The following is a 26669-nucleotide window of genomic DNA, read 5'->3' on the forward strand; positions in this document are numbered from 1 at the left end:
TTGTTTTCCCCCTTTCTTAAATATGTTATCCCAGAGGTGCTACCACCGTGGCTGATGGGCTCGGCCTTGGCCAGTGGCAGGTCTGTCTTGGAGCTGTCTGGCATTGGCTCTATCAGACATAGGGGAAGCTTCTAGCAGCTTCTCACAGAAGCCACCCCTGTAGCCCCCCCCGCTACCAAAACGTTGCCATGCAAACCCAATACAAGTTTGTCTTTGAAAAGCCATGTAGACAACTGCTGCTAATCATGCTTTATGTGTAAAAGCTGAGCAATGTTGGAGCCTTACAGAGGCACTGTACAAATTAAGTTGAAGATGATAAAGTGAAGCTGATACAGCCTGTGTGACGTAAGCAAAGGACATGTGGTAGCAGCAATAAAGAGTGTGGAAAGAGCAGAGATGTGGTTGGACTGGCGGAGGGAAATTTTGAAACAAAAAAATTTTTAGACTGTTCTTCCTTTTCCCCTCCCTTAAAAAGGAGCAGGTCTTGCTGGAGGTTTTCTTCAGTCTCAGGTGATTCAGTTCCTGTAACTTCCTTTTGGTGGAGATAGATGATTCTTAGTTGAAGGTAAACCTTCAACTGTAGGCATGTAATATAGAAAATTTCTCCTCTTAGCAATAAGAATGTAAATAGTAACTTTAAAAAATGACCATATGATATCTGTTTGACAGGCAAGCCATCTTTTAAGTTGCTTAAAACAACTGATAGTCTCTAAATATTTACTTTCATGAATATAAGAGCAGCCTATTTCTTGTTGTATTGCTTTAAGGATATTTTTATGAAAGCAGGAGGAGTTTGGTTGGTTTTGTTGCTCTTCCTCATTTACAATCACTTTCCCATTTGTGATATTCACACTTGTGCTGTAGTAAGCAAGCATAACCTGCAAATGTGATGTGAAAACTTAGTAGTAAAAGCTGAAATGGCATCACCTTGGGACATAGATACCCTGGGCTATCAGGTGAATCTCTCTGCTGCCTGCTTCCTTCAGGAGGGATGCCAGCTTCTGCTCAACATAGTAGAGCGAATTCCTCGTTAAAAGCTAGCAACAAATGTCTTTGCACTGATCCTCTGAAGACTGATTGTAATCAGCCCTTGTTCTTGGGTACCCTCAGTGTGTTCCCGGGATGCAGATCCCTGCAGACTGTTTGCACATCCTGCTGTCTCAGTCTGTTCCCTTTGCAAAAAACAAGGGCCTCTGAAGTTTACCAGCAGAGTGAAGGTTTGTTTACCAAAACTTGAATGTGGATCAGTAATATGTCTTAATCTCTTGTTTCCAGCCTTTGTTATGGCTGAATGTAAACTTGAGCCTGATGCTGGCCTACATTATATTCAATAACAATTCACCTGTAAACATTTTAGTGTACATTAGCTGGATGGTCTTGGCAGCGTGGTTTATTAAAAGCTCAATTATTTTGGAGTAGCTCCATTTCTAGCAACTTCCTTGAGTATTAATTACCTTTTTTTCCTTACCCTTCATTTTGAATTTACTTCCAGTTTCTCTTCAGCATGAGTGTAGTTTTGATGACTCCCACTTCACACTTTCGCTGCAGCGAGGTGCTGTATGATGGGTACAGCCAGTTTCCCTCAGCTCAGATAGCCTATTAAGTCTCCCTTGAAAGTCTGAGGCTTACTATGTTCCATGTGTCATAAATCATAAAATGTTAATTTGCCCACATTCTGCAAAGCTTATAATTTCTTTGGCATTCTTGTTTTTTAATAGCTGTCACATGATCTGTAGGGTATATTAGAAAAATTGTCAGTAAACTATACTGTTCTGCCCATCAGCTTCAGGGTTTCCAGGCTCACATTGAGATTTCTTTTAAATTTTGTTTACTGGTGCTCTTACAATATGTTGTACTGAGAGAGGAGCTGTTAAACTCGTAGTATAGAAAAGCAAAGTTTGTTTTGAACTGATGCCCTTTAAAAAAAACAAACAAACCCAAACCCACCAAAACACCAAAAAAACACCAAAAAAACTAACAGAAAGGCTTGGATTTTGTACCTGATAGAGGGTGGCCTGCAGCCATGGATTGCTATCCTTCTTGACCTGACAGGAGTCAGTCAGCATTCACACTTCTAGTGAATGCTTTGCACTATGTTAACCCTTTATTTGAAGACACTTGTCTGCTTCTGCTCTGCTTCTGCTTTGTAAGCCATAAGCATTGTTTGCCACAGCATCCTAGATCACAATTCGAGCATCACTGTGTTAGACCTCTATATTACTGCTGTCCAGAAGGCATTTTTTAACATCTCTTATTTACACCAAGATTTTGCTGCTTTTGCTTTGCCCACAAAGCTGATGCTACAGACACCTAAAATGAGGTTGATTATATCCGTATTAAATGAGTTGGAGTGCAGATGACTTTCAGGTTTTGCAGAGATGTGATCCAAGGCTGTGAGCCATGCTGGTGAGAACGTCATTCTGTAGTTTGTATAGGGTTCTTGTGGAGTGGGTCGCAAGTTGTTTAACCACAGGGATAGCAGTGAAACCTTGAGAGACCCTTGAGGCCATGCTTATGGTGTGCATGTTTTATTCAATGCCTCCACCTCCAGACAGCATGAGCTGCTGCAGCCTGCATCTATCTTAACAGTCCAGATCTTATGTGGCTGTTGGGCAGGGGGAGGCATTTTGCTGTGTTATTCGCTGTTTGAACAATCTTTCCATCTCTTTAGGGAAGAGTAGTCTGGATGGATGTATTCCATCCACAGTCATCCATGACCTCTGCTTGGATCACAGTGGTAAGTGGCTGCTTTTGAGCAGCAGATATGTGACCAAGCTTGGCTTGAGGACTTCCTGGAGGCCTTTGTCTAATGAATGTAATTAGTTGAACAGTTCTCAGACTTGAAGGTTTGCGCTGCTGAAGGAAGTCCTGGAAGACTTTTTTAAAATGCAACTGTTGAATTCACAGTGTTGGGGCAAATAAATCTTGCTGTTCAAGTCACTAGTGCTGTCACCGTTACATTCTTGGATGTGCGCCAGCAGTAGTGAACTTCCAAATTCAGTGGAGTGTGTGTGTGGAGTTATGTAATGCTACTTCCACTCACTCTTGCTTGCAAAAGTCCCAAAATATCAAATCCTGACTATTGTCTTTGTGTTTGGGTACAGTGGTAATGACAATTTTTTCTAGGTGGCAGTGCTCTCAAAACGTAAGGTCTTCTATACCCTGTGCATTCATTACACACAGTAAACATCTTATGTGCTACTCTTGTTAATTAATCTTCTTTTTTCCACTCCTCATTACCTTTGTACTGGCATGTTTAAGGTATTATGGGTAAGTATTTTCCATTTTAAATCAGTGTTTTCTCTGGTTTATAAATAGGCTGTTAACGTTAGCTTCAGGCTGAGTGGTGGCATGCAAAGTTTTAACTTCATAATAATTGCAAAGTGTGTTGTTTATCTGTTTTTAGAGTGTTCCAAAGTTCACACAGAATTGAATGTAGGATACTACCTTGCCATCTTAAAGGAAAACCACTTCTTAAAAGGCAATTTGAATGAGGTAAACATGGTTTAGACTTTTGCTTGTCTTGGGAAAAAAAATGCAACCACTGATCTAAGTTATGAAAAAATAGCTTATGGGCATAGTTGGAAACTACTTTCCATAAGCATTTCTTGTTGTTGTTTGGTAGGCAAGATTAAGCAGAGGTGTTTTTCACTCCACACAGTGATTATGTGTTTGCCAAGTAATATATTAATCTAAATAAATCTTAGCTGGTAGGCCTACAAGTTAATTTAAATGACTGTTAAAGATAGAGGGTATGATTCTGATTACCAATGTAAAGTAATGTAGGGGGAGGCTACCCGCATAGGTGTTGAACACTGAAGACTCCACAGCTCCCAGAACAAGCTCTTCCTTTTTGTCTGTAAGCAACCTCATTTGCTAGCCTCTTCTGTGAATGTAAAACAGCTCATGCATTTTCCTGACTAGGAGTATATGTATGGTTCTTGTAAACTTCTTGGAAAAAGGGTCAATGGATCAATGTTAAGGAACACACCCATCTTTCAAATACAATTGGTAGCATATTTCCTAATTTTAGGATACTGTGTGCACAGTGGATGAAGCATGTATGGTGTTCTCAAGTTACCTGGCAGAAAGCTATTCAAAAGCACCGTTTTTAAGCTTTTCGGTATTTCAGTAATCCAGTTTGACATTTTTAGGTTTTCTGTAAAGGATAAACAATACCCAGTGGTGATGTATGGTTGCATTTCAATCAAAGCTTTCAATTGCAAGTGTGAACTAAAAGTGATTTTCTTTAACCATTGGAATTCTTGACAGTGTAGATATATTTTTAATATATGCAATGCAGGTTTGCATTTTGTAATATATTTTGTTAAAGTACTATTATTGTATGCTCATAAGAATAGCCTGATATTTTTTAAACTGGTAATGTGTTTGTTTTGATGTCATGTTATTGGTATTTTTGAATAGGCAGCTAAAAAGTTTATTGAATTACTTTTTCATATAAATTTCACTCCATAATAGCTTGCTGTATTGTTGACTGAATCACAAATTAATGACTCTCCCCTTGAATGAGATATTTTTTCTTTAATTTCTTTTTTTCTGTGTCTATAGGAACATCTTAGAGTTTTGAATTTTAAATTACTGAGAGAAAAGAAACCAACAGTCTAAAATTTTAGATTGAATTACTATTTATAGTTAATTTAAAGTTGTATTGTACTCTTGTTTTATCTCCTTGAACTGCAACACCATATAATATCAGCATAATTTCGATGTCTGTGACACCCACCCCATCCCCCCCAGCATTTTATATGGCTTGTTGTTCTGATAGTTTTTGTTCGTTTTGGTCTGTGTTTCTTTAAAATGCACCTCTGGGCTTGGGTATATTGAGGAAGATACTTTGTAACACTGGGTGACAGTAGAAATGAATTAGGCTTGTGAGATGTCATTGATGCTTATTTAGTGCAGTAACTTTGCTGCTTATCTCATTGGATTAGTGGAACTGACTACTTCAAAATTTGTTTTTGACTTGAATAACTAAAAGCTGACCTGCTGCTTCTCTGCATGACACTGTCATTTCTCCTCTTTAGTGCCTTACAGTTTGATGTTTCTTTTGTTTTATTCTAAAGTATTTATTTTTTATGATAAGCATATATACTTGTGCTGGCAAATACTACGTTGTAGTAATATGAATTTTTATTTATGAGGCAGCTTTACAGTCCCAGAATGTTTTTAGTTAATGGATCGGACGCTGTCAAACAGTTTTTGGCAAAAATTGCTTTATAAAATCCACTGACTTAATGCTTTCCTCCTGATGGCACTTGGCACAGTCTCCTTCCAAAAGTATGGCAGCTGAAAACACTGTTTTTTGGCTGTTAAATAATTTTTGCGGTGTGTTTGAGGTGAGTGTTCAACAGAAGCAAAATCACTTTGTAAAAGAGCTTCATTTGATACGTTGTCTTAATGCTCCAACTGCATTTCTAAATGCATTTTTGCAGAATGCGAAGCTTCTGCACATTGAAAATGTCAGCAGCGCTTGAATTACTGGTCATGTGCTGGTTTGAAAACAGCAAAACATTTTGAACTGTGGCAGCTGAAGGGAAAAAGATGAAACATGCCTGCTCTATGAATAGCTTCTGTAGCAAACACACGCTTTTCTGGCTGCAACCTTTTGTTGTCTTCAGATAATAATGAATGAGCTTTTTAGTTTAAAAGTGAAACATTAGTGTTCTTGGGGTTTTTTGGAATGGATAAATATTTCCAGCAAAAGTTTGTAACTTTGGGTAAAAGAGGAATTTTCCCTTTGAAGGGAAGTAACTGTTAGGAGTGAGGGCTTGCAGCTTTTAGGTGAAGAGACTTTTTATGCTCCTTTGGATCTTAGTGAAATGGCATTATCTTCGAGTCCCCACACAGGTGATTCCTTTTGCCTCCCTGTTGAGTACTCTGCGGTGTTGGAGGCAGTGGAGAAGGTGGCATTTGAATTCCTAGGTTAAATTATAACAGCTCTACCAGGGCTTCTAGCTGAAATTTCCTGATCTCTTTTCTCTGGTGTGTTGAAAGCTCTTTAAAGGTCGTATTTACTAACAACAATGTTTTTCTTTAAAAACACAAAGAGAAAAAGAGGAGGAAAATAGTGTTTCATAATTACCAGGCATAATACATCATTGTGGCATAGTTAGTATAGAGCTTCTACATTTTAGCCTGCAAAGGGAGCTGATGTTTTTCTTTAAACCCTCTGTAATGTAAGAAGGATAGGTTAGGTAACTTGACTGTATTAGTGCTGTCATTGTTTAGATCAGACTCTCTGTTTATAAATGTTGCTGCTTTTGTAACATGAATTCTCAAAAACTCTCAGTGGAGAGGGAGGGGGAGCTGTGAGCTGTGTTTGTGTCTGAACAGTGTAGGGACTTAAAGGCAGGCCTGCTGTTAATTCTAAATACTTATGGAGACATTCATCTTTCCAGGAAGATTTTAACTTTTTTGAATGTTTTAATCTGTCAGTATATAATTCAAAGTGATAATGTAGTTGGAGTAGCTGGTTGGGCTTTTCTAAATCAGTTTAATGGAAAATCTTTCATTTGGCCTTTTTCTGTTGGAATTAATAGCAGTTCAAGTACTTAGAATAGGAAGGAGTGGCATCAGGCCCTTTCAGTGTTCAAGCGTTAGGCTTTTCCTCAGCTCATAGATGAGACAGTTTTATGTATATGCTTCATAAGAAAGTGTTATCAAAAAGAAAAATCTCCTCCTGTGCAGTTTCTGTGGGACCACCAATCCAACTTTCACTTCCTGGGAATTTAACCTGAAATAAATAGAGCTGGCTAAGCTTTAACAAAGCCTCTCTTCTTCAGAGAAGGCACTTACAAGAGGAGCATGCCGTGACTACTTAAAAACCAAAGGGAAAGGCAGAGGAGGAGCTCATGATGCAAGGAGGCAATTCCACTCACCTTCTCTGTGCAAGTGTTGAGTGGAGACAAGAGCAAGAATACCACGTATGCCTGGGCATGTTCGTCCACTCCCCTTCCTCTCTGTGCACTTTACAGCTTATTGCCTCTTCAGCCTCAACTCTTAACTACTTTGCAAGAGGATGTTTACCAGTTAAAGTTGAGGTTAGTGTGTGCATATGACCTTCTTCAGGGTAGAGTATCAGAGTACGACAGTTGAGTGTAATCCAAATAGTGATGCTGAGTACACAACCTGCTCTGAAATGTACAGTGTAAACAAATGGAAAAAACGGTATTTTCCTCTTTGTTTCCTGTAACTTGAAGAGCTTTTTTAAAACAATTGGAGATAAAACATTTTTGGACTAGAGCTATGTATCTATTTTCCACTTAATTTTTATGTGATACTGCTTCCTATAATACACTTTCTGGTATTTCAAGAATACTAAATCAGTTCTGGACTTTAAAGAAGTGTGGGTTTCTATTATTTCCATTATAAATAGTTAATGTGTAACACCTTACTCGTAGTGTCCATCCCAGATTTTATATGCACTGTCTAAGTTTAATAGTTGGTGCAGCATATGAAATTTAGTAGTATTGCCCTGTATCTATGCCTCTGCCTTAATGCTTGAGCCAAAATCAATGTCATGCTTATGTAAAATACAAAAGAAACCCCCAGATTCTGCTATTCAGTGATACAGTATTGAGAGCTAAGCCTGGGTCTTCATGTTGGGCAAACAGAAGTGGATTTAGGTCTGATCTTCAGAGTTTGAGACCCGATTCAACAGGGTGCTGTGTTGACTACTGGCATCTTTGCTGAAGTGAACATCTTTCTTATGGTATACCATACCTTCTTACAATACAAGAAAACCTAGCTCTTTTGCCTGTGCTTTATTATGCTGAATGGAAAACAGGACCATAATGCAGACTTCTGAAACAGTGCACGCATGTCTCATTCAGTATTGTAAATCTGATCTCCTGTGTATTGGTAACTGCAGCATTTTCCATCTCCAAAGAGCTACACAAATGTAGTTGTCCTACTGGATCGCTTGGGTGAAGGTGAGCTTTAACATGAGCTCAGTGGTGGGACAGATGAAAGTAAAGAGGTTAAGTGACTTGTGTCAGTGAGTCAGTGGCAGAGTTGAGACAAGAACCTGGGTTCGTGCCACTAGAGTGCACTACTTCCCTCTTACTTACTGAGAGAATGGTTAAATTTGTTGGTAGGTGCTGCAGACTCCCTGGTGGGGGGTTTGGAAAATTGCTGCCAACTTGCTGAAGTACTGGGAGTTTCATATTGGTCTTAATCAGATGCAGCTATCAAATGTTTTTCTTACTGTCAAACTTTTATGAATGTTGTGATGGAATGGCAAAGACGGCTTGTAAACTAAACTAGCTTTTTACCCCCCTTTGATTTTATTGGTGATGAAAAAGGTGTGTATGAAAAAGGGTTTAATTATATTTGTAATTAAAGCAAGTTCTTTAAGATACATCATTTCTCAGAAATAGATGAAGACTTTTACTTTATTAAGGAACGGTTCTGGATAATGAGATAGTGTTTTACTTATTATAATCTTTTTCCCCCCACAGGTTTCCACTTGAGTGGCACAGTGACAGAGCCTGCAATGCAATCGGAGCCAGAAACTGTTTGCAATGTAGCTATCAGCTTTGATCGTTGCAAGATTACCTCAGTGACCTGTAGCTGTGGAAACAAGGACATATTTTACTGTGCCCACGTTGTGGCACTCTCTTTATACCGGATCCGCAAGCCAGATCAGGTCAAACTGCATCTTCCCATTTCAGAGACACTCTTTCAAATGAACAGAGACCAACTACAAAAATTTGTACAGTATTTGATCACAGTGCACCACACCGAAGTTTTGCCAACTGCTCAAAAATTAGCAGATGAAATTCTTTCTCAGAATTCAGAAATCAATCAAGTCCATGGTGAGTGTGATACTTGTTCTTCCTTTTGTTTCATTCCCTCTTTGGTTTTGAGCTTTTTTGTGGCATTCTGGAGTGTGACCTGCTGAGGTCCCTTGCAACCTGAATTATTCTGTGATTCTATGGTGCTTACTGAAGAGGGTTCCATTATTGAACCTTTGCTGTAAGATGTTTAGAAGACAGTACTTCTGGAAAAGAGAAAAGAATTCATAAACAATGAGCTTTGTCTCCAGCGCTGTTAGTAAGTGGCCTGAGCTGCTTCATACTTGTATTTTACAGCTATGAAAAACTGAGTAGTGGTGTTCTTTGTATAGCCACATTGCTTAAAGGAACTATCTTACCAATTTACCAATGGCATCTTTCTGTTATTTTGTTCTTTTTGAACTAATCTTCTCACATATTCATTGTGTAATTGTTTTAATGGCAAAGCATAAAGGCATTAATTAAATATACTTTTATTACCCTTTGGGATTTGGCTTCTATATGAAGTCAGGAGAAACATAAAACCTGTATTTCAATGCGTTTTTCCTGTTAGGGCTGCAGCAGCCTACAGCATCAGCAAAGGTCTTGATCTTTCCTGCTCTTTCTGCTGTACATGGTTTTAATGGCTCTGTTTCTTGTACCGAACATCATTTGTTTGTTAAAGGGTGCTGGGTGTGACTTGGCTTCTGAGGTGGCTTTTCTATGGACCCTGCTGAACTGAAAGCAGGTAATTGTGGGTTTGAGGTGATCCAGCTAGTTTATTAAGAGTCCTGTGTTCCTGTAAGGTCACCTGATAGAAATGTCCTCTAAGGTGACCAGAGCTGTAAGCATAAGGGCAGCTTGAAGGGGAAGAGTAAGTTATCCAAATATCTAGAAATATCTTTTTTGTTTGTTCATTGACAGGAAAAGTTCTTGTATCTTAGATGTTTAAGAGGAATGACCGCTGTTCCAAAGAATTTGCAGTACAAACAAACCCAAGCTGCTTAATATTAGAGAAGGAAAATCATGTGTCTTAGATACAGTGTAGGCAAGACAAAAGATGGGAATTTTTCCAATAACAGCACTCATCTGCAGCCTAGCCCCTGTCTTTAGGGTCCCATGACCCTGGCAGGCCCAGGCACGTGGTGCTGCAAGGAGGTGAATTTCAGGAGCAGTACTCTTTTTTGGCTTTGGGGGCTATGGGGGGCTTGCTCTAGTTGTTATGGAATGTAATGAGAAGGTGTTTGGCAGAGCTGCCTGGTGATGGTGGAAAGAAAGGGAAGGTAAAGTGGATTCAGGGCATTAAGCAATAGAGGAAGATGCTCAGATGTTGAAAGCTGAAGGCGTGTATCACATGAGAGTTGGTAATAGCCTGAACATAAGGAATTAAGGGGAAGGAAGAATTATGGTGAGTATGAAAGTGGCACAGAAGATTCAAACAGTCAAGGGTGATTAGAAAAGAGGAAGGCAGGGGTAGAAAAGAAAAGGAAGGGCAGATGATGGCTATATATGGCTGTATTAGCTATACTATGACTAATGTAAGAGAAACGACAAGCTGATGTGGAGAGTGCTTAAACTTGATCAATATTAAGTCTGTAATTATATTAGGCAAGCTAGTCTTTGTCAGTTATTTTCTTATTGTCAAAATATGTCATTACTCATTAGTATTTGAAGTATTTTTAGATATTTGATGCTTATATCACAGCCCAAATAGCAAAAATAATAGGAAACAAAAAAATAAGTTGATGATCAGCTACGAAATTTCACAGTGAATTTGAGTAGGGTAGTTTAATATTAAAACACAGAACTAGAATGTTTCTGCCACATGTTGCTGTTTTCCTAGTAAATGAGATTGCACTATGTCTTCATTGACTGCTGGTGTTTCTTAAAAATACCAAAAACTGAAGTAGAAAATCCAGGCAGCGTAAGAAAATAAACGGCTTTTCCGCTCAGACTCCCATAAAACTGTGGTCTGATTTTTTTTGTTTACAATGTTAAAAAATTACAGCATTCTTGTAAGGAAAAAGTTCCTCTGATTATATGGCAGGTAACCATTCTTCTGGGATTCATACTGTAATTCTGTTATTTTGATCTTTAATCAAATTCCTTAGACTTCTTTTGGTTAACTTTATTACTTTTAATTTATGAAAAATAACCAGAAGAAATCTATCTCTGGTTCTAATAGCATAGATTGCTGAACGTAAGATCACCATTCACTATGTTGTATCCCCTGTGCTGCAGATACTCAGTTTGTAATACAAAACTGTCTTGTAGACCTGTCTTGCTTTGAACAGTTTAAACTCACTAAACAAGTGTTTGAAGAGGAATTATATTGAACAGTGCTTGAAGGCACAGTAAGTAAGAGGAAAAACTTACTAAAACTTGCTTATAAAAGAAAGAGGAGACCCGGCACAGAAACACCAGAAACAGCTTTGATCAAAGGGAAGTTCTGAATCTGGAGTTGGATGAGGAAATTCGTTTCAATGTTACATAGCAGTGTTTTAATTTCAGTGTTGTTTTATATAAAACTTCAAATTTTTTATGGTGTTTTTTCCTCTCATGGTGGCTGTACTTGTTCTAGTTTTCATATATTTCCAGTAATAGGCAAAAGAAATCAGCTCTTGAATATTATTTATTCATACATAAGAATGATGCAGGACTTTGACAAGCTCTGACAACAGCAGTCTTGTTGACTTGCTTATGAGCTGGCTTGGGAGGCAGAACAACTCTGCAGTACTTTTCCTTTCACAAAAGGTGAATTGGATAGTTCATTTGCTCAAAATTCTGTCTTATGCAGCATTCTATGACTGGCTTTGGTCACCTTCCTTGTGAAGGAGGTTACAGGGGGAACTAGTGAAATGACTTACACCGACACGGGTTTTGACATTGCAGATACCTTGGAATTCCTTAGTGGGATACAAATGATGCAATATCCTTTCTTGCTCATGACTGAGACTCACTGCAGGATAAAATAAGGGGGTGCTGTTAGAAGCGCAGGAAGGTGTTGTCTGTTCACTAACTTCTTCAGGAGAGCCAAGTGATTTATTGGGAATCCTCTTCTGTATTTGCCATGCTAATTTTCACTTTGTGGTGATTACATTCAAGAGGGTTTTGCATGTTTTTAGAGCGCAAAAGCACCTCTTAACGTTTGAGAAGATTTTTTGTGTTCTCATTTTCTCATGTGACACTGCTACGGCTGTACATGTTCCTAATGATTTCAAAACTGGAGATCTGTGGGGTCTAATTTTCTGTACTGAAAACAACTGTAGGTATTCATAATGATACCGTGACGTCTGCACTGCATAACTGTTGGCTTCACATTGGGTTTCAATTTGGGGATGCTGACTCAGGAAGCTGGATGTAGATTTGGATTCTGCTTAGCTGAGGCTTTTTTCTCAGTGTTAATGTTTGTACTGTTGTAGCAGAGGAAGCTGGCAGGTGTGTAAGGCTAGGAAGAGAACAGTCAGAATGATGGATCATCAGCTGCATTTGTCATCTTGGATCTGTCTTTTCTTGGGTATGAAACTTTCATTTAAATAAATGGGTTGGAAGGTCAAAATATGTTCCTATGAATTTGAGTGGAAATAGGAAAGTAACTGCAAGATGGGGGGAGGGGGAAGGTCTGTTTGCATATTAATCTCATATTAGCATTGATTGGTTATGTGCATAGTGAAAAAGGGTCTGCCTTCTATTGGTATAAGGACAGCCTAGCAAACCAATTTAGTTCTTCCCTTTTAAGCTGTACTGTTTGTTTCCCAAGTGTTTAGTGCTGCTGTTGCAATCTGCTCTTAGAAGAACTATATGGATTTCTCCAGACTTTCTCCCATTCTCTGATTGTCTGACTCACAATGAGTCACTTGCCAGTACAAAACCCCATGCAGAAGAACTCAAGTTTAAGAGGGGAGGACATGGGAGAAAACGAGTTAAGTACGTTTGTCTTAAAAGCAGAGGTACCTGGGTAGTTGTTTCTGTATTTGTCCAGGCAGATTTAGGTACATCCTCTGCAAACTTTAATCTGCAAAATATATTAGGAGTGCCAGTGGAGACATTCAAGGAAACATCTACCCAAAAAATTGCTTTAAAAGAGAATTTCAGAGTATCTAGTGCTGTTCCTATGTATTGTAAGTTCCAAAGGGCAATCTGGAGGTACAGGTGAATATGTGTTAATATGAACTTAGTGTATTTAACTGAAATGATGGGGATTTTAGTGGAAAATTGTAGGTTAGGATAGGGCTGAACAACATAATAGTATGTATTGCCAATCTACTAGGAAAGGGAATGTTTAATGTTAAAGGAGATACATTATTAAAAAAATGATGAATCTTTCATATGGCCTTGCTTAAACTGGCAAAATTGATTGGAAGACTAGTTGCAAAAGAATAATGTAGGAAATGGCAAGTGAGTTTCCTTTTAAGAAGGATTGAAGTGAAGTTCTCCAGTGCTTACTATGAGAATTGTTTAGTGAACCAGATCTGGGAAGGAAGTGACAACAAGACTAGCCAAAACTAGAGAAATGTCAGAAACCCAAGTAGAAGTAAATAAGTAGTACAATGTAAAATAAAATGAAAGATTGATAGCTGCAAAATAACATGAAAAAATTCATATTTTTAGCAGAGTTTTTTCAGATAAACATTAAGATCTGTTACATAGAAAATAAACAGTGAGATTTTGTTTTGAGACATGGAAGGTAAAAATACATGAAAATAATGCATGCTAGTCTGTACTGATAAGTTCTTTATCTGCCACACACAAGCAGACTTTGAAACTTATTGCTATATAATGTTGGTGAGACCTGGATTTTAGCAGCAGTGGTTAGATACTGTCAGCAAATAATTTTATGCATTTTGCTGTATGTGCAGGTGGGAGAGAGAATTTTTTGGAAGTTAGACTTGTTTGGGGGTTTATTAACTTTCTGCAGCAACTTAGCATGTCCTGTCCTTATAGCCTGTCCTGTTCTCATATTTTCTGTGGTTAGCACTGGCTGCTTCACAGCAGTGGCTGTTTTTCTTTGATGCTGTGTGCTGCTGAACAGGTGGTGTTCTACCCAAGAGTTCTGAAATTAAGTACAAGATGAAGTGACTTATGTCTAAACTTTGAATCATTTGGGGAATCAAAGGCATAATAATATTTTTGAATCATTAATTTTATGATCTTCGGGTTTATGTAATTATTGTTTAGAATAATTCTGAGCACACTAAGTTTATAACATTACTATTCTGTTGTGAGTCAGTGTACAGCAGTATTGGTTTCTAGCTGGGACCATTCAATCTTGGCATAGTACTCAGTAAGTCATGCTTTTTATTTTTAACCATTCTTCCGTATCTTCTCCTTAATGCTGCCGTGGCATGACATTTAGTAAAATTTAACTGATCTACAGTTCATTTATACACTTAATAAGATTTTTATAAAATGAAGTTAAAAAAATCTTCAGTATGGCTATGAGTGAGTAATTTGGCATGGTTTCATTTGAAGACAACTCTGGTGATGCTTCAGAAAAAATAATCAGGGAAGCAGTTTGCCTTAAAGACTACTTTCTGGTGTTTTAACCAAATTTCGCTGTTGATCTGCACCTGAGTAGTTTGCAAGATAGGCAATTGTTAGCCTATTTTAGTCAATGCTCCTTGCTTTGCTTCTACTTTTCAAGGTTAAATTCTCCATGGACAATACCAGTTCTTGAGTGTGGTTGCTCATTTTGAAAGCAGTTGCTCTTAAAATTGCTATGTAAGTGATCAAAGCGTTTATTTTTTTAAATGCTTCTGCTTCTTAGAACTTGGGAGTTGATTATGTTTAACGTGTAACCTACTGTGACCATAAATACAAAAGGCTGTTACCTTGTTTACAAATATTTGTTCAGTGTTAAAGTTGTGCACAATATTGCTACTTTGTTTGCTAAGATTGCAATTTAGTAATTTTAGTAAAAGAGCATGAGTAAGTATGTATGGCTGTATCTACATACTGAGTATAAATACTTTATTGTATTTAACTGTAAGTACATGACGTAAAACCTATTTCAAAGACCGGTCAAGACAGAAGTTAAAGCCAGAGGTTGGAGGGAGATTAATATGTTAGTGTCTATAAACTGACACAGTTTAATTACAGGTTTTAATATTTAGTATAATTATACGGTGCTTTTCACTTTCATAGTTCAAATGTGAACTAATTTATCCTCATGACACCCCTCTAAAGCATGTAAGTAATACCAGTTTACAAGCGGGGAATGGGATTTGGCCTTAGTACCAAACTGCACTGTAGAGATTAAATTCAGGGCTGCCCATGTTCCTCTCTGCAGCCAAACTGTCTGTCTGCCGCTAATTCGCGGTGCCTGTTTTGGGGCCATGCTGCACCCGAAGCGAAGCCACCACCTTTGGGTTGAACTTTCAGCTCTGCCTGGTGTTGGGTCTGAGCCTTCCTGCTGGCTATTGCTAGGGCTTCACCTCGCAGCTCCTAAGACAGCTCCCTCCTGTTGCTTGTTCAGGTAGCTTCTTGTCTACTCACCCAGTCCCATGTCTTCAGAAGAAAAGTGGCAGCGTAGAAATCCTGTCTGTTGTCCAAGAGTGATCTATGTTTGAGTGGGAGAAGAAACAGGCTAGATCAATTGGTGTTCACCTGACTGTAAGTGAATGTCGTGATCTTGAAAAGTGCCTGCTTGAGAGACGTGGAGATAGTCATGTCTTGACCCCAAAAGAAGAGTGCTGTGGGCAGTGGAAGCTGAGGCTTCTCCAGCAGCACCACTAGGACGTCTGCCTGCTGCGTGGTGGGAAGGTGGTTTGGACTCATGCCTGATCAGACGTGCTGTCTCTGTGCCTTGTTGGCCCATGTCTATTGCTGAAGACTGCAATGGTGAATTACAACTGTAGCTGGTGCCGGTTGCATGTATACTTAGATTTCTTTATACATCCTGATTTAAAAGATTAGATCATACTGAGTGTAGCCTATGTAAGATCTTGTAAGGAAAAATTGCTCTGAGTCAGATGTATCTGTAGTACTGTGCTGAACAGCATCGTAGAGCTCGGAGCCTTGGCTTGGTGTCTTCAGCTTTTACAGTCTTCTAGCCTACTGGCATGAAAATAATGCTGCTGTAAGTACAGCTATGTGGAGCCCCTGGGGAAAGTATATTTGGAATGGTGCTGGGAGAAGAGGCTGTGGTGGGGGCAGTGCTGCTGGCCCAGGGCAGCGGGCACCCTTGTTCCTGTAAAAGAACCCTGTTGTTAAAGAATCTGCGGTAGCTGTGTTGAAACTTAACCTTCTAGCACAAACTGACTGAACTTTTGATAAAACGTAAACAGTTATGGAAGGAATTTTGTTTTTTTCCCTAAATAGGGAAGCTTAGCTGAGGAATCTTGGGCTATTTTTAATTCAATTTAAAAGTAGCCATACCAAGATTATTTACAGATAAATCTTCATTGAAGTGAGGGATAGTTATAAGTGTATTTTGTATATTGGTGCTTTTATATAGTTCCTTTTCTCTGTGTTTTAGAGCAATGAAATATTTAAACTATTTGCAAGGTGATATGGCAAACCTGGGTCTGTGCAACAGCTGCACTGCTTGTTCTTGTGTGGCTTGATTTCCCTTTTTATCTTGTTCTTTACAACTGAAGACTTATCAGTATATGTTTGGTGTAGCTGACTGACTTGAAGGCCCCTTAAAACTAACATACCAAAGATGGAAGGACTTGCAGAAGAAGAGGTTTTCGTTCCATGGTTCTTATACTGTCTTGGGCCTCATTCCCATCTTCTGAGACACTGTTATGGTTCCTGTGGAAGACAAGAGAGTTCATTTGCGTCTTCAAAGACAGAATTTCGTATTAATCTAAGCGTGTGTGTGTATGTGTGAGTGTGTGTATATATATATACACACACAGCAGTGCAGCTTTCCTACCTGTAGGCTCTGAAGTTGGAGGCGGTTTAGGAAGTTGCTGAGCTGGAAGATTCTTTTTGTACTCTCTCAGCAACTACTAGACAAGACATCCCTCTGACCCTTTACATCTGGTTATATTTTCATTGAATGAAGATTCCAGCATTCCCTGCGACCACTTAAAGGCTTCACCTAAATGGCAGAGCTGCAATTGTGAAATGAAGGTTTGAATCGATGGAATCAATGTTTAATTCCTATACATCTGAAAAGTTGTAGCTATCTTTGCTTTTCAGGTTCTCAGGACTTCTTTGAAAAGTTTTTACAAATCTGACTATGTAATTTTCCTTCCCTGCCAGTATGTGTTTTTTTGCTACAGAGGTAACATGGACCTGGATTTAAAAGTGATAGATTGTGTAACATGATTCAATTTCTAACACTTTCTCAAAACCTAACGGAGTTAGAGATTACACAGTTGTGACAAGCCCAAAATCAAAATGTCAAGTTAACTTGAGTCTTGGGCATGCTTAAAATACCTTACATCTGGTATGGTGATGCACTACCTTGAGTTGTTTCCCTGACAGTCTAGATAAGTGCTTTTCAGTTTGAATACCTTTTAAAAAAATACCCAGTGGAGGTGCAGGCTTCTTCAGAAAAATATAAATTGCTAGATGGTGCAAGAACTTATTTTAGTTAATTTTGTCAGCCTTTAGAAGAGGCCACCAGTGGAAAATCACTGATCTCAACTGCAGAATTTGAGTTAGAGTAGCCTGTGGCCAAAGCACTGCCTGATGTAAATCTAGTCGCTTCAGTTCACACTAGACTAATTCAGGTAGAATTGCTCTGAGTTGACTCTGCTGATGACATTGCTTATGTGAAAATGCTCCTTTGGAACCACCACAGTCTTACACAGCTATAACTTATTTATGATGGAAATGCCTTTAGTGCTTTAAGACTTTGGATTTGTTTGGGGATTTTTTTTACTCTTTGTTTAGCTTTGCAGAGCCGTCACAGCTCAGAGGCACCGAGGTGATGATTTTCCTCATGCTCATCAATAGCAGCGCTCACTAGCAGTCACTTAAACCAGAGCAAGATTGCTGAAGGTACAGGAATTACACAGGTGTTTTGGGGAGAGTGGTTTTCACATCACAGTTGTAGAAATGCTATGCAAAGTCTAATTTTCCTTGTAAAAGCATTCTAGTATGGCTGCTGAGATGGGAGGAACAAACTCACCTTGATTTTAATGTTTTGTTATGTTAATTATTTAAATACCTTTTAATAGGCTGTAATTTCTAAGTGCTTAAGACTACTAAGGAGAAATTTAAGTATATTTTAAAGAATGTATAGATTAAAGCCAAGACATCCAAAACAGGACAAAACACAAATCCAAAAAACTCTGCAGTAGTCCTCTCCCCTGGACCCATGAACCTCTCTTCTTTATATAGAACATAATGATTTCTTCTCTTGCTGTTTGCAGGTGCTCCTGACCCAACAGCGGGTGCTAGCATAGATGATGAAAACTGCTGGCATTTGGATGAGGAACAAGTCCAAGAACAGGTTAAACTCTTCCTCTCCCAGGGCGGATACCATGGATCAGGGAAGCAGCTCAATTTGCTTTTTGCAAAGGTGTGTTGAGTACTCTAAACGTTCCCTTTTTTCTCTCCCCCATTCCCTGAGATAGTCTGTACTTGTTCATATCTTACTTAAAGTCCTGTTGTTCTAAAACAAGACAAAGCCTTGGGAACACGATGGCAACTTAATAAATGGACCGCAATCTGATTTGTCTTGAGATCAGTTTAAGGATCTGAAGTAACATTTCAACTGCCTGCAGCTTTGCTGTTCTCTTCCTTCCCACCCCAAAAATGTTGGAGAAACCTGTAGAAATTAGTCTTGCAGCAGTTTGCGTAATACATCTGTGGATTATTTGTGGAAGAAGTGTCTTTGAAGAATTGCAATGGGATACTGAAACCAAAAATCACTAAATTGGGAAGGCAGACTTTTTTCTACTTAAAAATTGCACATCACATACATAAATTACATCTCTTATTTAACAGAGGTGGAACTGCAGCATGTTGTCTGTACTGTGATTTCTTTGTTTTTTCAAGCTTTTATTAAAAGACTCGTTTCCTAGGTGCGAGAGATGCTAAAGATGAGAGATTCAAATGGAGCTCGCATGTTGACGTTGATAACAGAACAGTTCATGGCTGACCCTCGTCTGTCGCTTTGGAGACAACAAGGAACTGCAATGACTGACAAGTATAGGCAGCTCTGGGATGAACTGGGTAAATGCACAGACTTCAAAATCATTTAGGTGTTCATATGTATAATGAAAGAATTACATATTTGGGGTGGAGAGAAACTTTATTGTGGTACTAAGTAAAGCAGGTTAGAGTTTTGCTTGCTCAGTTAAGGTTGGATGAAATTGAATTTCTGGTCTACAGTGTGAGACAATTTCAGCTGGAGGAGAGGAAGCATGGTATGAAACAAGTACACCTGCAACAGGTTGTAAGTACCTGAGGATCTAAAAAGAATAAAGCAAAAATTAGGAACATAGCTACACAACTGAGGGTAAGTATATAAGCCACTAGTGCTAAACTAGAAAGGTTAAGGAAGAAATTGGTTCACAAATAGAGAGAAATAGAAGGCAAAAAAAGAAGATTCATTGAAAGTGTGAGAAGTTAGCAGCAAAGGAAAAGTCCGTTACTGAGCAGGCAAGGATATCATATAACAGAGAGCTAAAATAATTAACACTGCTTTACGGGAAAGGTCAGTGGTGACCAGATACATGACTTAGTTGTACAACGGAGAGAGGAACGCAGGCTGAAATGGGAAAGGAATATTTTAACTGGTAAGGTCTAAGGACACTTGCTCTAAAGTGTTCCAGAAACTTTCTAATACAGTTTTGAACTACTGTGTCAGAAGTTCTGAAAATCTATAGGAATTTGTGGTAGGGAGGGGAAGTTCAAAACAATTTAAATGTAAATGTCCCCGATATTTTAAAGGTGGGTAGGTGGGTGGAAAGAATATTAGGTATTCCTGCTTTCCTAGGTATAAGGTGCTGGAACAAACTACTAACCAGTTGGTGTATAAGTGTGTAAAAGGTAAAAGTGATAAATGACAACCTGAATTATTTAAAATACAGTGGTAAATCTAATCTGTTTCTCTAAAAGATAATTCACTGGGTGTATGAGTGAAGGGATTCATGTGTATATCCTAGCTGTAGTAAGGTTTTGGATGCTGTCTTGGAGGCTTTCTCAAAGCAAACTGAAGACGCACAGCCTAACTCGAATTGCCTTGTGGTTCATGGAACTTTGAGTGGTTACCTGTGCTCTCACTCTATCTGGAAAGACACTAAGTCTAGACTTACAGGTGTCTGTCTTGAGATGTGTTCTGGTCAACATTGCTATGCATGACTTATGTGGCATGGAACATAGAAACAAATAAATATTAAAAACCTTACAGATGATGCCCTATGCGAAATTATGTAAAAACTGCAGAGGAGAGAGCCAAAGACATAATGCTCTTGATACATTTTAAAGGTCAAAAATTAAGCTAAATAAAATTAAATCCAAGCAAGAATAATATGCTTAATTTAGAAAAGAAGTGTCAAAAGCAAAACTTAACTTTTCTGCTGTTAAAGGTTAAAGATGACCATGATTGATTACATGTTGACTGGTGGGGCTAAGCTGTTCAGTATAAAAAATGTTCACTCTGAATGAAGTATTAGGCTAATAAAGCACTAGTTATCTAGTTGAGATTATAGACTTCTGTGGTAGAAAGCCTTGATATCAGAGCAGGCAAAGCTGTGTCAGGGAGAGTGTAGTTATAACTACTTGTCTTCTAGTGTAGCAACCCTTTTAGCATGTCATTTCTATGATGCCTTGGCTAGTTGGGGAATAACAGTTTTTGCCAAACAGGGCACATGCTTAGCTGGACACGTATGCAGCAAAATTGTATCCCACCATACTGAAAACTGGAGGGTCTCATGCTTCATTACTTATGTGTGTTGAGCTGGTAGGTGGTGGGAGAGACAGAAATGTATTCTCCATCTGTTACCTGTAGCAGTCTTACTGCATGCTGCCAATAAACACGAAGGGTTTTGTTAAATTTTCTTAGTGGCTCCTCTTCTTGTTTCATCAGTTTCATATTAGTGTCATTTTCTTGATAGCACCTGTCAAGAAAAGGTAGAGGAGGTGGAGTCTCTCTGCCTGCAGCATCGAATAAGCAATACTTTAGATTAGATTACCTCTGTTTAATCAGAATTATAGGTGCCACTCCCAAAAAGCCGCAGTGCAACCACCAGCCTCTCTATTACCTCAGCTGCTGTATTTGCAATCTGAGGCAGACTGTGTTGTTTCAGTCCTGAACTGCTCTGCTGTCTCTAACAGTATCAAAATACGTTGATCATGTACCATGGTTTCAATTGCAAATACATTTCAATCACTTCAGGTGTGCAGTAGGCTAAGGGTAGAACTTAACTTCTTTCTTCCTCCTCCAGCTTGTATTTGCATTGCTAAACTGTCCATTTCTTCCCTACATCAGTAGGATTCCTTCCACTGGTGCTTAGCAAGTTCCCTTAAAATTGCTGTTAATTGGCTGAATCTCTCCAGCTTGACTCTTTGAAAGTTACAAGCTGCTGCCATGTTTTTGCTAGGATTTTGCCTTGAGTTTCATTCAAATTAAACATATACCTTTTTCCAGGTGAAGTGTGCATATCAAAAAAAATGTGAATGTGAAAAAGTTGAAGATTTTAAGGGAGACTAGAATTACAATAGCAAGCTGCAGAAGGAAGAGCAGGGTGGCCCTGGCAACATATGATCTGTGCCAGTAGTGGCAGAGACCACAGACATTGGGTTTAAGGGGGTGATATTATCATTATGTTCTAAAATAATGTTGGCCTCCTGTCTTGTCATCTTCTAGGATGTCAGAGAACTAAAATATCAATAAAGGAAGTGAGACAGGCCTTTACATACTTAACTTTTTGTATACCTGTTCAGAGTAATCTGGGTGTGGCATGTATGTATGTATTAATGTTTTATCTATGATCTCATTTATTTCACAGGTAGGTAGCAATTTAACATTGTAGTTATGGAGAATTTTAGGACATAAAAAGTATGTAAATATAGACTCTGCTTAATAAATGCTTGCTTGCTTGCTCTGGTATGCTGTCTGCCAACTGCTAGGCATATGGCCACTTTGTCAGTTCCATCTTGGCATAGGTTTTTAAGCATACTTAAATAACTTCAGCTTTGGTCCTTGACTGGGTCACTTGAGCCTTTCATTAGAACTTAACTGATGCCTTCCTGCCTGGCATTGGCAAGGGTACTGGAAGGACACACTGGGCTCTGATCAGAGTGCCTGCTGAAGTTTGTGGTGAATTGTTGACTTCAGTAGAAGTCAGATTGGGTTTGAATGTTTGAAGGTGTGCTGATTAATAATTAAAAAAAAACACAACAAAAAAACCCCCACCCAAAACCCACAAGTACTTCACATCTGAGTACGAACCTGGCCATTTTCTAATACAAAGTCCTAATTCTGTAAGCAATTTACAATTCAAAAGCCTCAGGTTAACAAAAAAGCTTTACACATAATTAGCTAGCTGTTTTTAAAGCCTTTAGATCAGGAGGAAGAATATAATTAGACTCAGTACAGTATTCTGTTGTACATCAAAGAATGGTTTCAGCTAAACGCTCCTTACGGAACTCCAAAGGTATAGTTTTAGAAAGGTAAAGATTACCGGTCAAAGATTTAAGGCTTGCTTGTATACTTTTCATACTAGAATAATTTAGATGCAACTTCAGTGATGCACTGGTGAACACTTCCAACTTGTCACAGTAACACATGAATGCGCTTCCCAGAGTTTAGAGTGGAGTTGGAATTCTTCTTCATGTTGTTGCTGTTTAAATGGTGTCTCAATAGGTGAATTTCACATGCTGATCTTCAGTTGTTTAACTGTTGGTGACCATGGTTGAAGACTTCAGTGTATCAGAATGATTAATTATCTGAAGCCCCTTGGTTTGCCTTTTTAATTAAACTGCATTGGTAAAATGGGGGATATGGAAATGCACAGTAAATATCTGCTGATGCCTTTTGAGCTGAGATCTCTGATTTGAAGAAAAGGTCAGTTAACCTTCTTTGTAGTCTAGAGGGAAAAAATGGACTATGCAATCTTACTACAGCAGTAATTCGTTAATATTCATCCATGAAAAAGTTAAGTAGAAGTTGCTTGTTCTCTACAAAAATGAAAAGATTTCCTTAAAAAGTGGAAAATTTGACTTTGTGCCCTAGCCCAGGGATCATGATGGCTGTGAGGCTCTGCTTTGGAATTAAATGTTGAGCACTGCCAGATGCTAGACATCGGGAAGAGGCTGAGTTTTGTCGGCAAATGGGATCTGCAAGTTAATTGGTGTTTTCTGCAGGCTTCTGGCTGTGAAATGAAATTGGAAGCCCTTTAGCCACATGGATAATACAGGACCTGAATACAAATGTCACATGTCACCATCAGGGCCCACTGTGAAACAATAGTGTTCCCACTCGAACACTGCACCATTACAGATCATTTAAATATGGGGATTACATTTAAACTAAAAGCCCCATTTGCCTTTTACTGCAATTTAAATGTCCTCTTAGCAAAAGCTAAGTGACAAATTAAATGAAAAAAGTGCCCACATTTTTAAAGCTGTAATGCAAAACAACCTTTTATTGCTTCTCATATGCCACGAATGAATCATTATACTTGTCAACCCTAAACCAAGCCATAATTGGAGCAGCTACTGTTATCAAAGTGGGGCTGCTCTTGTGACAGCTTAATAAAGCTGAAACTGTTAAATTAAATCCCAGATGCTTAATCTGATGAAAGCAGTCAAGTAGAAGAATCTAAGACAAGTATCTACTGCTTGGTGGAGTGATGGAGCCCAACAGCTTGTCAACATGTAGATTACAGGATCAGATTTTTTTGGTGAACTACCATTTTCAGTGTCTTTAACCTCTTGCTTACCTTTCTGGTGAAGAAACTTCAGATAATTTGCATGTTTCAAAACAAACATTTCTAATAGATTTCTTCCATTTTTATATTTAAGAACTGTTTAAGGAGGAGGAGAGCTGGGTTTTTTAAGTCAAGGATTAGTTTCTTGTGGAACAAAAATATGATGGCTGTGTCATGGGGAAGAGGGTGTGTCCAAAGAGCTCTTGCAAGGCAAGGCAGTGGATGAAATTGAAAATGTGTTCTGGGTTTGCATCATGCTGATCCTGGTCTCTGTTGGTCCTCTTATTTTGTGATGTTGAAGAAAACTTAAGTTATTATGTACTTCCACCTGGGTAGTCCTCACATTTTAATGCATAAGCTTCTCCTGTCTACCTCAACCACTTGTTGGTATCTAAAGTTTTTAAGTGTAGGAACTTCTCATGATATTACCATGAGCCTCATTCATGGGAGAAAGCTTTCCTGGGTGACATCCTTAGAATCCTTTCTGTTATGCATTTTAAATGGGTTGTTGTCATAAAGGTATTTCCTGAGTGGAGTAACATGTCTTTGCCTTAGTAGTTCTAGTAGTCTATTAGTCTTAGCAGTTTTTCATTGGCACTTTGCCCTGTTGTGGACTGCTTTTTAAATGTTGGAACAGCCTGGTGGTCTACTTTGAGTTCACATTTGCTGATATTTTGGCCACTTTCTGGATTAGAGTGATACATTTTTGTGTTAAAACTTAGAACTAAAATATTTTACAAGATCATGTCATGTAGACAAATAGTACAATGTATTTCCTGAAGGATCATGCCTAAATTTTTATTAGTAACACCTTGCACTTCATCTAAAACTTAATTCTAAATGTTGAGTTTAGGCAATGAATCATTATAGATTAATTGAGAGACTTAATTACCATTTTGCCATGAGCAAACTAATGATTGAGTGTTTTTAATTTTGGAAACCACTCTGAATTTTTCTGATAAAAGTTTATATTCATCTCTAGAAAATATGAAGCTACATTCTTTTAACCTTAGAAATATAGATGGAGAATAGTTTCATTTAGCTATCTCAGGCATTCCTTCCCTTTGCAGTTAGAGAGACAAACTTGTATGAATGGGACATGCCAGCTGTTCTAAACAAATTATCTCTGCTTAGTGTTTAAGTGGATAGGAAAAAAGGACAAAGGCAGCTAGGGCTGTTGCCAGTATGCTCCTAGAGAAATTCCTTCCTGATTCCAGATTTGATGAGTACTTCAGGGCTGCCATGAAAAAGAATCACTAAAGTTAAGCATTCATTACAGTTTTTGTGCTCTAATACCATTTTTCCTGGAGCTGCATACTTCATGCAATCCCTTTTTATAATCAGCTATGCACTAGAAACATTGACTTTTCCCCATATTTTATGGTATTTAAAAAATGATACAGCAAAGCTCTAAGTTTCAAATTTGAGTGCCAAGCTTATATCCATATTTTCATAACCTGAGTATCCCAAGTTCTAATTGCATCATGTTCTGCCTTAAAGCTAAGGAGAGTACCAATACCCTGCACCTGTAGAAAATAGTTAACTTCGAATTTCTAAGTTTAGATTAGTCAGTTGCATATAGTACACTTCTGGCCTTGAAGTGAAAACTGTAGGAAGACCAGTGTTTCGAAGGAGGTGGGATGCACCACGCTTCACACCATTTCCCTTAGTCTTTTGTTGTGGAATTTCTAGGTAGAGTGATATCTTACACATTTTTGTGTCTTCAACTGTATCATAACCAGTAGGCTGTCTTTGCTTAATTGATAATCCTTCTCTTGTTTAGTCTTAGCTGCCATGGTGTGGTTGCCATAGTTATAAAACAAGTGTGCCTTCAGTTCATGCACTTAAGGTTACATCTGCTCTTTCCCAGAATAAGCTGTTAGTATGTGTCAGTGTATTTGAATGATTTGTGCTATTGGAGGCACTCAATTAACAGTACTTCTGAGTTAGCATCACAGGACAGTGTTGCTGCTCGAAGGCCTGAGTTATGGATGACAACTTAAAGAAACTGATGTCATGGCCCTGGAGTGTCTTGGTTGTTGCTGTCACCTTCCATTTCCTTGGTGAATGAAACCAGGCTGCAGTTCTGCGAAGATGGCTTCTGTCCATCTTCTCTGAGGATGATTTCCTTCCTCCTTCATTATTGGCATGTGCCATAACGATATTTGAAATGAAGGTATATGAGGCCAGAGTATGACAGTAAGTGGGAGCTATTTCCAGAGAGGGTATTCTTTCCTGCGGTATTGATCAGATTTGAGGAATAATGGTGAAAGTAATTAACTTTATTCTATAAGCATAGCTTGAGGGGCTTATTTTTCATGCCATGCAGAAAGTTTGCGTTTCCATTTAGTTCAGTTGCATGGAAAGTACTTTTACAACAGGAGACAAATTTCGTGAAGTACCCACATTAAAAGTTTTTGAAGTTTTTATTCCTAAGCTGTTGAACTGATTTACTTAGGTCCTAAAAAATTGTTCTGTATTGGAGCTGGCACAAAACTCATTGTGACCCTACCTGTGGATTAAGGGCAGATTTTTACTCTGAGCCCAAGCTGGTACTTAGCATTATTTGTTTTCCTTCTTCTCACTCTATTTTTAATACTTCAGTAATGTTAAGCTGCCATTTAATTTTCCCATACCACTTCTAGCAAATACCAGAGTTAGAGAGAAGTAATACATTTATGGAGAGGATTTACTGAATCTTCACTAATTTCTCTGAGCTTTACTGTGGTCCAGCAATCTAGCCTTATGATATTTCCAGTTTTATGTCTTGAATGTATGCTGGAAAAATAACTAAAATTGGAAGGTGCAAGAATCTCAATCTGCTCGGGTCTGTCAAAGCAAGGCAAAGGAAGTCCTTTGTAATTTAAGATACCTATGTAGACTAAAAAATTCGTAGGGAAGACACTTCTGCCAAGCAAACAAAAGGTACCTGAAAATTGTATTTGGAGCTGGACAAATTTAACTAGAAAAATAGAAATAAACTTAGAATTTTGAGTTGTGGTAGCCAGGCAGTAGATGAGCTAAGCAGGAGCTGTGC

General features: G+C 38.4%; 1 protein-coding gene across 2 annotated transcripts in view; it reads left to right on the forward strand.

Moving 5' to 3' along the window:
* ZSWIM6 (zinc finger SWIM-type containing 6) overlaps window positions 1–26669 on the forward strand; it is a 111732-nt gene that overhangs the window by 54058 nt on the left and 31005 nt on the right. For both annotated transcript variants that reach the window (XM_059833613.1, XM_059833614.1), the window contains exons 2-4: window positions 8481–8837; window positions 18125–18273; window positions 18779–18929. In XM_059833613.1, coding sequence (XP_059689596.1) covers window positions 8481–8837; window positions 18125–18273; window positions 18779–18929 — 657 coding nt within the window. The remainder of the gene's footprint in view (window positions 1–8480; window positions 8838–18124; window positions 18274–18778; window positions 18930–26669) is intronic.

The sequence above is a fragment of the Gavia stellata genome, chromosome Z, assembly GCF_030936135.1.
Source record: "Gavia stellata isolate bGavSte3 chromosome Z, bGavSte3.hap2, whole genome shotgun sequence".
Lineage (NCBI taxonomy): Eukaryota > Metazoa > Chordata > Aves > Gaviiformes > Gaviidae > Gavia > Gavia stellata.